The sequence below is a fragment of the Jaculus jaculus genome, chromosome 11, assembly GCF_020740685.1.
Source record: "Jaculus jaculus isolate mJacJac1 chromosome 11, mJacJac1.mat.Y.cur, whole genome shotgun sequence".
NCBI lineage: Eukaryota > Metazoa > Chordata > Mammalia > Rodentia > Dipodidae > Jaculus > Jaculus jaculus.
The window spans coordinates 4,599,217-4,611,900 of NC_059112.1; the positions used below are offsets into that span (position 1 = coordinate 4,599,217).

The following is a 12,684-nucleotide window of genomic DNA, read 5'->3' on the forward strand; positions in this document are numbered from 1 at the left end:
TGTGCACTGTCACAACTGGCAGGAACTTTATTTTTAAAGGGATAATCATATAAAACTATTTTAACTAAATACACAGTTATACATATTTTGATTTTTTTCAAACTAATTTTCAAGTACATGTGGACTGATAAAATGAATACGAAAATAAGTTTTAAAATGATTTATTGAATAAAAGCCAAAGAAGAAATATTCTAAGGGCCATTTCTAGAATGATTTCATTCCTGAAAAGAGATAAGAGTAAATTCTTCAGGCAAGGTGAGATTGGAAAGTTCAATATAGAGAAATATGAAGATGTAGCACAAATGTTGACCCTGGTCTTAGTGGAAGCAGGCATAGTCGATGAGCCTTTGATGGACACTCATGTTTCTGATTTGACTGTGAACAAGGAGGCTAATGGAATCGACTTTTGGAAAGTGGGAATTTCGATGGAGCAGGGACATGGGAATGTGATGGAAGTAGTCTCTTGATTTTCTGGAAAGGTTTCTGTTTCCTTTGTGAATGCTTTCTCTGTGCCTCTGTGAAAGAAGTCGATGGCTTCTTAGGTTTCGACATGGTCTCTTTTTTGCCCTGTTTAAACTGTGCTTTGCTGTGTGAGATGGAGTCTATTTTTAGATGGTACTATAGATTAGACTTTTGCAAGCTGTCTCTTGACAGCCCTTGTAGCCCCGTCCCTTGTTTCTTCTCTCTTAGTCCCCACTTGGACTTAGATAGCTGTGCTGTGCGAGACGGGTCTGCTTTGAGGTGATACTCCAGATTTGATCTTTGTAAGCTGCCTTTTTGAAGCACTTAGAGCAGTTGTCCCTTTCATTTGTCCTTGTCTTCCCTTGTTGGGCCCAGACTGCTGTGTTCTGGATGATGTAGGCAAAGTATTTTTCAAAGCCTTTAGAGTTTTCATGTCAGGAAGAGATATTTCACGGGCTACTCTAACTGTACGTTGCTTCAACTGTTTCTTAGCAGGTACAGACTTTTTATTTAGTGTTCTAGAGATTGCAGGTAACTGGCTGGCTCCTTTGTCAGTTAGGTCGGAAAGGAGTGCAGTTGCAGATGGGAGAGACTTTAATGTTTGACTATTGAATAGTGAGGATGAGACACTTTGGAGGGCTTTGTGGATAGCTGAGGACGAGTCAGGAGAAAGGGCTATAGATTTTTTAATGAGCTCCAAAGACGGAAGCCTGCTTTGTGACATCTGATCAGAAGAGCCTTGCTTGAATTGTTTTAACCCTTTCTTAGCAGACACAAACTGGTCTGATGTTTTCTTTTTATCCAGTGTTCTAGAAATTGAAGAGAACTGGCTGGCTCCTTGGTTAGCCAGTTCAGAAAGGAGCACAGCTGCAGAAGGGAGGGACTTCAATGCCTGAGTATTGAGGAGTGAGGACGAAGCACTTTGGAGGGCTTCCTGGATAGCCGAGGCAGAGTCAGGAGAAAGGGATCGAGAATTTCTAATGAGCTCTATGGATGGCAGTCTGCTTTGTGATGTCTGGACGGAGGAGCTTTGGGTGGACTGACCATTGACCTTGTTTTCTGGTGCATGCTGCCATGACTTCTGACTCTCACTGAGCTGCAGTCAAAAAGATATTACCAAATGCTAGCATGAACCAGTTATTGTTTTGCATTTTCTGCTATATTTATTAGGAGGGATTTTGGCTTTGAGCATATTTTTATTTTTACTTTGGAATGAATTATATCATATACTTAAAAATAAAGCCAACAGTGAGATAACAAACATACCACATAAAGGAAAGTCAACATGACCATCAGTAGATTATCAGCAGATGCTCTGAAGATCAGAAAAGAGCACATATTCCATATGATAGAAATATTTCTACCTAAGAAAATGTTATTCAGCAAAACTTTCAGACATGGTCTGAGAATACATGTCAGTGGTAAAATACATGCCAAGTATCTGTGAAGCCCTAGATTTAATCCCAGTAACTAAAGCAAAGCAAAACAAAAAACAAAAACACCTTAAACTACTGTCAGAAAATGAAGGAAGATAAAGCTTTCTGAGACAAACCAAAACTAAGGAAATAATTACCATTTGGTCTGCTTTATAGGAGGAATTGCTAAAAGGATGTTCTTTAAGGTGAAGGAAATTTCAGCTAATTAACATTTTATGATATATGAAAACACTAATCTTAATAATTTAAGTAATAAAGAGCCATGTAAGATCTACCTGTGGCTGAAATTGCGTTGTACAGAGAAAAATTCCACCAATATTAGCATTAATAGATAAAAGTATTAGTAGTAACTATAGTTATGGCAGTTTATAAAGGGAGACACACTATAAATGATATAAATTTTTATATTAAAGATATAAAGTATGGGCCAGGTGTGGTAGCGTACTTCTTTAATCCCAGCACTCGGGAGGCAGAGGTAGGAGGATTGCTGTGAGTTTGAGGTCACCCTGAGTCTACATTGTGAATTCCAGATCAGCCTAGGCTACAGTGAGACCCTACCTTGAGAAAACAAACAAACAAAAATATATATAGTGTGGATCTGGATAGATGGGTCAGTGGTTAAGGGGCTTGCTTGCAAAGCCAGCTGGCCTAGGTTAAATTTTCCAGCCAACCATGTGAAGCTAGTTAGGCATTCATTTCAGCAGCAAGAAGCCCTGGTGTGCATGTGTGTGTGCACACACCCACGTAAATAAATAAAAAATGTTCAAGTTAAGAGCAAAGAGTTGTATGAATCAAGGTTAAGTTTGTTACCAGTTTGAAATAGATTGCTAAAAATTTTTAGTAAAAGCACAAAATGTGGTTTCAAAACATACTACTACTTAAAACCATCAAACCATAAAGAAAATAGGAGAAGGAACAAAATCAAATATTTACAAACAACCAATTAATTTATTTGTATCATCATCATTAGTCCTGCCTCTTAATAAGCACTTTGAATGTAAATGGACTAAAGTGTCCAATAAACAAATGCAGACTTGGGTTGGGGAGATGGCTTAGCAGTTAAAGTGCTTGCCTGCAAAGCCAAAGGATCAAGTTTGATTCTCCAGAACCCACATAAGCCAGATGCAACGGGATCAAGGAGATATAAAGTAGAAATATTTATATGCCCAACACAAGAGCATTTGTTCTGAATAGATCTGAATAGAGTTTCCTAAGCAGTGGTAAGGTGGAGTTTAACACCCTGTTTTTAGCAACAGGCAGGTTTTCTAGATGGAAAATTTATAAGGGATCGTTGGACTTTAACACAAAATGGGCCTAACAAGCATACGCAGAACATGGCCCTCAGTAGCAGTGTTCTTCAGTACGTACTTGTTTTGTGGCCTAATGTATAAGTTGTACTAGGAAAATGCTCCCCATGCATGTGTCCATGGCTGGCCGCCCCCTGTCGCCCAAGGCGGTCACAGAGGGCTTCTGCTGCCTGCACGCTTCAAAGCACGGGAACTGCCGGGTGCGGCACTGTGTAACCTCAACCCGACAAATCTCCCGGGATGGCAAATGGGAGGTGGCTTCTCCTGCTCATTTTCATCTTATGTGATTCTCCCCAATTTTAAAAACAAAATGCCATAATCTGTTTTTTAAATTAATTAATTTATATTTTTATTTTTCGAGGTAGATTGGCCTTGAACTCATGGCAATTCTCCTACCTCTGCCTCCCAAGTGCTGGGATTAAAGGCGTGTACCACCACGCCTGGCTCCATAATCTGCCTTTGAACTGACCTCAGTGTTATATGGTCTGTCTTTCAACATACCACAGTGTTATATGATCTGCCTTTGAACACATCACAGTATTGTGATCTGTCTTTGAACACACCGTAATGGTATAGAATCTTTTTTGCTCCCTCCTCAGTGTTACATAATCTGTCTTTGAATCCACCTCAGTGTTACACAGCCTTCAATTTTACTTAGTTTTGTTGTTTCCAAGTGTAGGAACTTACCTGGAGACAAATGGCAAAGGCCAGGATGAGTCCTCTGAGCATTAAAGCCTTCATCCTGATCTTTTAGTATCTACCATCAAAGAAACAAGAAAACACATTTGTTAAGTGCTTGACGACAACAAGAGATTGGATTTAACCCAACTGCCCATTGATACACAATAAAAAATTAGTGATGATTTTAAGAACAAAGTACATTTTTCCTTGGGTTAAATTATTAAATGTGGATGTGAAATTTAAACATACAAAGGATTTGAAGGTACCACCATTCTTTGCAATTAAAAACTAGAATTTACCATTTAGCTCAGTAATAAAAACACTTTTTATTTAAATTTTCACTCAAAAGCCAGGTATTTATTTATTTATAAATTTTTATTTACTTATTTGGGAGAGGGAGAGGGAGAGAATGGGCACACCAGGGCCTCCAGCCACTGCAAACAAACTCCAGATGTATGCACCACCTTTTGCACCTAGCTTATGTGGGTCCTGGGGAATGGAACCTGTATCCTTTGGCTTTCCAGGAAAGTGCCTTAACTGCTAAGCCATATCTCAGCCCAGAATTTAGTTTTGATTAACAATTATACCTAAGAAGTGCTTCACCTCCCCATCACCCACTTGTTACACACAGAACACACAGACAACAGACACTACTTCCTTCCTACCCAACTGTCCTTATTTAAGGAGATCGTGACAGTGTGGTCCAGAGGAAGTTTTAGGCAGAAACATGATGTGCTATTAACTTCAGAGGTCAGCGTTACACAATTCAGCTCCTCTGTGGACATGTGACGTGCTGCAGCAGTATTGTTATATATCAGGAGGGGCTCCATGAGGTCATAAAATTTTGTGATATTACCTGACTTTTTCTTCTACTCTCTATATTTTTAATTTATAAGATGCCATATATATTTTCATGAACATATTTTTATAAAATATTATATTATTTACTTGCTGGATAATATATGCTTTTCTATTAAAGCAATTGAATAATGAAATGTAATTTAATTCATACTAGATTCATTTTGAAGAAATACTCGACAATTGTTTGAGTGAAAAACATATCTTGTTTCTTTCCACAAGGCCAAGTTACTTGGATGTGTGCACAGACTAACTGGAACCAGAATTCCATGAAGAGAAAATGGAAATTAAAGCAGTGTGCACCTATCTTGTAAATGACTTCGCGGCAGCTCAGCAAGGTTTCTAGTAGCATATGGCTTGTGTGGGTGACTGCTGTATTTTCACCCATAGGCACAAGCTGGCGCCTCACATCACTCTGATTCTTCCGCACATGCACCAGTCACTTGGCCCCCGTCTCACCCCCTACCTGGTGTGCTGAGTGAGTTCTTTTCTGTTCATCCTCACTGGTAGCCTTCTGTCCAGGTTAGTGTCACATCTCGCCTGGGCCACCAAGGCAGCACGTACTGGGATGGCTTAGTGCCAGGACGCGCTCTGGGAGACGGGCTCAAGGGGCACTCGCATTCTCCTTATCACCAAAGAGGACTGCGGTCAACACCACAGCCAGTGCATTTTATAAACTGGAACCCTTTTTTTTTTTTGAGGACCATCCATCCTGGTTACCACCAAGTCTGGACAAACGTCCTTTCTCAGCAGTGTGATCCAGTACCCCGTTCCTGAAGGAATCAGCCAGCCTACAGCAGAGACACCTGAGCCCCCTTGTTAATCAAGGCGCTGCTTACTTACAACGGTGAAGAAGTGCAAGTCCTTGGCTGGATGAAGACATGTGGCAAAGATATACCATACAGTAGAGTGACATTTGTCACTGTCAGGAAAATGGATGGAACTGAGATTATGTTAAATGAAATGTCAGAGTAATAAATACAGACGCTGAGTTTTCACTCACACAAGAACAGAATTTATATCAAAACACAAGTTGTGAAGGTATAAGGGCTACTGCTCCTGACTAGGGAAAGGACCAGTGCAAGGAGAAAGGGTGAGAAGAGAAAGCACTAAAGGGGTTAGTTTGATCAAAATATACTATATATGTATATGAAGATATGATGAAATTCATTATTTTGTATAATTAATACATGTAACAAGAAAGAAAATACAAACCTGAGTATTCTAACTTCCTAGTTAAAACATTTCACTGGTTTCCCAAGTATTATCCTAAAATTACAACCCTCCCTGTTATTCTTCTGCCCTTGACACATCTTGCATATGTGTATTTTGATGCTTTTATTTTCCAACATCTTCTAAGCATCATATCACAACTCCTGTAACAAGCTCTGTATCCTACCTACATATTGGAGAAGCTCCAGTCAAATTAGTTTATGAAGGCCAGAAAGATAGCTCAGTGGTTAAAGGTGCTTGCTTGCAAAGCTTGCCATCCCAGGTTCAATTCCCAAGCCACTCACATAAGCTGGGCACAGAAAAAAGTGGTGCAAGCATCTGGTATTTATTTATAGCCATAAGAGTTTTGTTCTGTGTGCACGCACATTCACTCACTCACATATGTGAATAGGTAGATAGAACTTTAAAGAGCTTGCAGACTGGCTAGTGATGTTCGTATTTTCAAGGAGAAATCTTACAGGATGAAATTCTCTCTACTATTTAATAGGAGCCCTCCCTTGCTTTTGCTTGGCTTATGCCTCTTTGAAATTCAGTTTCCTTCATGGATTTTCTTCATTTTTCCTTTCCTTACTTCACCACTGTCACAGTATTAGTACCTTTCTTGTTCACTCTAAAACAATGTCTCTGTATGGATCCACACCGTCAGTTAAAAACAGCTTCTGAATTCATCCATCAAGACTGGTCTGTCCAACTCTGTTGTGGACTTATGTTTTGTTTTTACTATTGTACCTTTAACCAAACCTATCCATAGTTGAACTCACTGATGTCTCTGAATCTCTTCTTGATCAAGAAATCAGACATGAATAGAGAAAAGCAGACTGTGGAGTGAAGCATGCTGGAGGAATTGGCACGAGGCATACAGTTACCTTGGTGAGGTATCTCCTGTGAGTCTGGTCAAGTCTCACTTCTTCTGGACCAGACAATGACTCTAAGACCAGAAGTCTGCAGATGTAGGGTGAACTAATAGACAGAGCCTCCCCCTAATAAGCAAGCTTACCACCCCATGCCCCTCCTACTTTCTGCCCATTGGCTGTGGTAAGGAGTAGAGTTTAGGAAAAAAATGTGCATGTGATTATTTCAGTCTGATCCTAACACATTTCCTTTTTTATTTTTTTCTCACAGAAACACCACAAACTTATCTATGTTGTAGTTGGAAGGAATAGGCATAACAAAAAAAATCATAGAGTAATATACTGGCTTTTATGTTTATCACTTATTTGGGAAAATTGAAATTCAGATTTTGTTTTAGACTAATTTATATATTATCAAATATTTCAAAATGTTTTGATTTGATCAACTGCATTTTCTAGTTTCAATATTCTAAAATTTAATATAATTAAAAAGCTGTGTAATGAGAGTATGCAGTTAGTCTTTTTCCTTCAGAATAAACACACTCAAGCTTTTTTATATATTTTTTTTCAAGAAGAAGAGACAGAGAGAGAGAGAGAGAGAGAGAGAGAGAGAGAGAGAGAGAGAGAAAGAGTGCATGCCAGGGCCTCTTGCCACTATAAAAGAACTCCAGACACATACAGCACTCTGCACATCTGGCTTTATGTGCATACTGGAAAATTGAACCTGGGTTGCTAGGCTTTGCAGGAAAGTGCCTTAGCCACTGAGCAATCCCTTAAGTCCCACACTTAATAGTTTAAATTCAAAATGCCCATTCATTGGACCTAGAATTCCAATGAAGAGTATAAACTATTATGGACTGATCTACTTTCTGAGCAGTTTTTCAATTGCTATGATCCATGTACATGAGAAATGTAGATACCTTACACTTGCAATAATGGTTTTTTTATTAATCATATGTTATTTAGTTATCTGTTCCCATATGTATCTACATTAAATGCCATGCCATCACAAATCACAAGTGTTCTAGTTCTGAACAAATGTAGCAATGATATATCAACAGTGTAATTTAAACCAAAATGTACAAACTTTTTAAAGACAACCCTACAGTAGTAACAAGAACACTGAACTTGGTGTTCAGAAATCTTGGTTTAACTCCTAAGTCTGCCATGTTACTAAAATGTAGCCTTAGTAAACTCATCTGAATACCACTGTTTTCATTTGAAGAATGATTAACATCATCCTGGTACTACTTACCTGAATGAGTTGTCACAATTAAAACATTTACTGTAAAACTCTATGGCATTATTATCATTATTTTTTAAAACTTACATTGTTCGTGCAATCCCTTTTCCTAGTTTAACTGTTCATATATATATACCTAGTCCCGGCTGTTCATAAAGATACTTACTATAATTTCCACTTTCATCATTACTGGATTTAGAGTGGCAATTCTTACTTACTCAACAGATATTTATTGGATATCACATCTGTGCATATGGATTCTGTAGGAAACAGGACTAGCACAGTTCCTGCTCAAAGACTAAGGATTCCTTAGGAAGGTAAGGCATATGTGCAAACAGACGGCATCCATACATCATTGTCTTACATAGCAAGCGAACTTCTTTCCACTCAGCTGTTTCTCTTGGATACACATTCTCCATCTACCTTTTCTCAGAATTTCGTGCAGGTCAGAAGACAGTTTGGCTGCCCTTGAATCAAGGGCATGCACTTGATAATCAAAATCATAATGAACACTGTGTAACAACAATATGCAATGTTGTCTTTTCTAAGAATTGAGGTGATCACTTTAAGTTAACAAAATTATATGTAATTATTAAAATGTCAATATTATTTTAGGTTTATGGTTTTCCTTTTGACTGAGTGTTGGAGTACAGGAAAAAGGATGTTGGAGACTAAGGACTTTGTTGTGTATATTTCTCAAATTTGAGTTTATAGCTCACAATTTTATAAAGAAAGTGTGGAGTTCTTGTATTACACAATAGATTTAAGATTTATATTAAAGTTATTAATACCTGCTGCAATGTGAATTCTCTTCAGAAAGTTTTGGAAAAAGAGATGAAGCTTGTTATCATCAATAACATGCATTATATAGTTGTTACCATGTTACTCCAATAGAAGAAAGAGGTTATCAACTTGTATCTAGGTACTAATAAAAATGAGGAAACATGGGGCTGGAGAGATGGCTTAGAGGTTAAGGCACTTGTTTGCAAAGCTTAATAATACAAGTTTGAGTCTCCAATACCCATACAAGTCCACATGCACAAAGTAGCACATGCATCTGGAGTTCATTTGCAATGGCTAGAGGCCCTTGCATGCCCATTCTCTACTTGAAAATAAATAAACAAAAATACAAAAAGCTTTACAAAATTATGAAAAGTTGAAAGTCTGAAAATATTCTTGTTAAATTTTTGAATATTTTGACATCCATCCTCAAAGATAGTCTTTTGCCTCCTACTTCTACTTTTTAGAAATTAATGTGATTAAATTGAGCTCACTAGGATAGTCAAATAATCTCCTAATTTTAAAATTCTTGACTTTAATCAGATTGCAGTGTCCTTGCTACATATGCACAGGTTACATGAGTTAGGACATTGGCTTCTATTTGGGAGCAGGGGTAGAAGTAGATTATTTTGCTTATCACAGTTATTGAGTTATATCAAAGATAATCAAATAAAACAGAGGTATATGGGCTGGAGAGATGGCTTAGCAGTTAAGCGCTTGCCTGTGAAGCCTAAGGACCCTGGTTTGAGGCTTGGTTCCCCAGGTCCCACGTTAGCCAGATGCACAAGGGGGCGCACGCATCTGGAGTTCATTTGCAGAGGCTGGAAGCCCTGGCGTGCCCATTCTCTCTCCCTCTATCTGTCTTTCTGTCTGTGTCTGTCGCTCTCAAATAAATAAATAAAAATAAAATAAAAAAAACAAACAAAAAAACCAGAGGTATATGTTTGTGAATTAGGATATATATGTGTGTGTGTGTGTGTGTGTGTGTGTGTATAAATATATATATATTGTTTTTGTTTTTCAAGGTAGGGTCTCACTTTAGCCCAGGCTGTCCTGGAATTCACTACAAAGTCTCAGGGTGGCCTTGAACTCATGGCGATCCTCCTACCTCTGCCTCCCCAGGGCTGGGATTAAGGTGTGCACCATCACTCCTGGCAAGGAGATGATATTTTGATACTATGAATGCTTACCAAATTGAGAAATAGACATTTCTCAGAACTGAGGAGGTGCTTCTCAAAATTATATGAAAAATGCAAGGGGTCAAGAGCTTGAGTTGGCTGGTCACCTTTCATCACAGTCAGGAAGCAGAAGGAATGGTCATTTTAGGTGGTGTCCTCCTTTTTAACCAGTCTAACACCTAAGCACAGAGGATGGCACTGCCCAGAGTTAGGATGGACCTTCCCACCTCAATCTAACCTAGAAACTCAGTCATTCACAGACATTTGTCTTCCATGAGATTCTAGATCCAACCAAGTGATTCATGGTCACAAGATAGTAATCCTGACAGTGTGCACCAATGGACAATTCGATTGTGGAAGTAACACACATGTACAACTTTCTACTTACATCAAAGAAACATAAAAGAGTTACCCTTTCCATGAATTTATCATCATTAATTGTATATCTTTATGGAAAATTTCTAAAAGGAATCTTGACCCCTTGTCTCACACAATCAACAAATATTTAACTTGACTGTATTAAACATCTGCAAAATGCAAACATTAAATGTAATTAGCATTTGTGTGGATGTGTCAGATGAGACCTTCATCCTCCTGAGTCATAAATTCAGAGGCCTGGCTATTGCCCTTCAGGGTTCAGATTTGAAATGAGGAGTTTCTGAGGGCAAAATTGTTGCACCTTGTAGAATTGTTGCAGCAGCAGAAGTGGTAGGATGGTCCTAGTAAAGGGTGGGGATGTGGAACATTCACTGGTGGAGGCACAGTCCCTAGGGCTGTGGAAAGTGGATTAGTGGTTCCCTGTCTGGAAAGGCAGCTTGGGTGGGTGGGGGGCAATCATCTTCTGAGACTGTGTCAGCTTCTAAGTCCTCTGTTACAGTCAGATGTAGGGGTGGAAGCAGAGGCTGGGCTGTGGAGCTGGCCCTCGTGTTTGTGTCTATTGTGGGACTGAAATAACAGTCTGTTTTTGTGTGGATCCACTGCAGGTGCTGCGGAGGCTGAGGTAGATCCTGGAGCAGTTGCAGTTGCAGGAGGCCATCATCTCTGGCTATAGCTCCCATTGCTGAGTCAGTGGCCTATGCTGCTAAGGTTGTGGTGGGAATCTCTGAGGCTGCAGCTTGCAGAGGTTGCATCAGATGCCCGAGTTGCAATAGCTGTTGAATTAGTTGTGGCTCATGAGAGGATTTATTTTTGGGTATAGTACGAGTAACAATTGTTAAATTAGAGTAGGTTCAGGAACGGTGGCAATTATAGTAGATGGAATCATTGGTTATAATGCCTTCAATCCATGTTGGCTTTGTCATAAGTTTTGTTCTATGTGAGTGTGTTTTGGAGGATATTGCATGTTTGAGAGATTTAAATTTGTCAAATAGGAGTGGGTAGGTTTGGCACAAAAGTCAGGAGTTTTCTTTAGGCCTGGCAGGAAACACTGGCAGGGTGGTGGTTGAACAGAAGCACCTAATGCCTCATGTGCAATCTACTCACGAATCTACACAAGTGTTTCCCTTGCTACATCGAAGGAAGACAGATCGGGCAGAGGCAGATTTTACTGGTACTCACAAATGAAGCATGCTTACAAAGGGATAAGGCAAATGTGGCTCTCTGTTTGGAGGGTGGAGAAATCCTATGGTGCTCTCAGAGTTCTGCCCTGGTCAGATGCTCATTGCCTTTCTCATTTTCTGATGTCTGATGGCTGGCTGTCTCTGCACTGAGAAAAAAGATATCACCAAGGAAAGCTCTTGCTAAATTATCATATCATACTTTGACTAGTATTTATGCAAATTGGCACCTGTAGTTATTATTGTAGTGAATTATATCTTGGGATAAATAATACTTTTTTTTTCAGAGGTAGTGTCTTACTCTAGCCCAGGCTGACTTGGAATTCACTATGGAGTCGCAGGGTTGACTTGAAACTCACATGATCCTACTGCCCCTGCCCCCCAAGTGCTGGGAATAAAGGTGTGTGGGCACCACATCCAGCCTGATAAATAATACTTTTAAGAATTAACTAGGGGCTGGAGAGATGGCTTAGCGATTAAGCGCTTGCCTGTGAAACCTAAGGACCCCGGTTCGAGGCTCAGTTCCCCAGGTCCCACGTTAGCCAGATGCACAAGGGGGCGCACGCGTCTGGAGTTCGTTTGCAGAGGCTGGAAGCCCTGGCGCGCCCATTCTCAATCTCTCCCTCTATCTGTCTTTCTCTCTGTGTCTGTCGTTCTCAAATAAATAAATTAAAAAAATTAAAAAAATTAAAAAAAAGAATTAATTAGAATTAACAGACTTTTTAAGAGAAAATATTGTGACCATTTAGAATTAGAAGAAAAATTAGGCTGATGGGTTACTAAAGGAATCTTAGTTAATATATTAATAAGCTTATCAAATTTGCTAAACAAGCCAGTAAATTTAGCAATTTAACTGAGATAAACCAATTTGTATTGCTTGCAAGGGCAATTTGAATTGGTGCAATTTTGCGACTCTGTAGGGAAATTTTTAGTTACCTTTAATTTTAAAAAAAATTTTTATTTATTTATTTATTTGACAGAGAAAGAGGGAGAGAGAGTGAGAGAATGGGCATGCCAGGGCCTCCAGCCACTGCAAATGAACCCCAGATGTGTGTGCCCCCTTGTGCATCTGGCTAATATGAGTCCTGGGGAATCAAAC

General features: G+C 39.2%; 1 protein-coding gene across 1 annotated transcript; it reads right to left on the reverse strand.

Moving 5' to 3' along the window:
* Window positions 1-264: 264 nt before the first annotated feature.
* On the reverse strand, window positions 265-6,923 carry LOC123464444. The gene is made up of 3 exons (XM_045161455.1): window positions 6,844-6,923; window positions 3,893-3,962; window positions 265-1,558 (listed from the first exon to the last, which is right to left on the reverse strand). The coding sequence occupies exons 2-3, from the start codon at window positions 3,944-3,946 to the stop codon at window positions 704-706; spliced, it is 909 nt and encodes a 302-aa protein (XP_045017390.1). The 5' UTR covers window positions 3,947-3,962; window positions 6,844-6,923; the 3' UTR covers window positions 265-703.
* Between the last annotated feature and the right edge of the window lie 5,761 nt (window positions 6,924-12,684).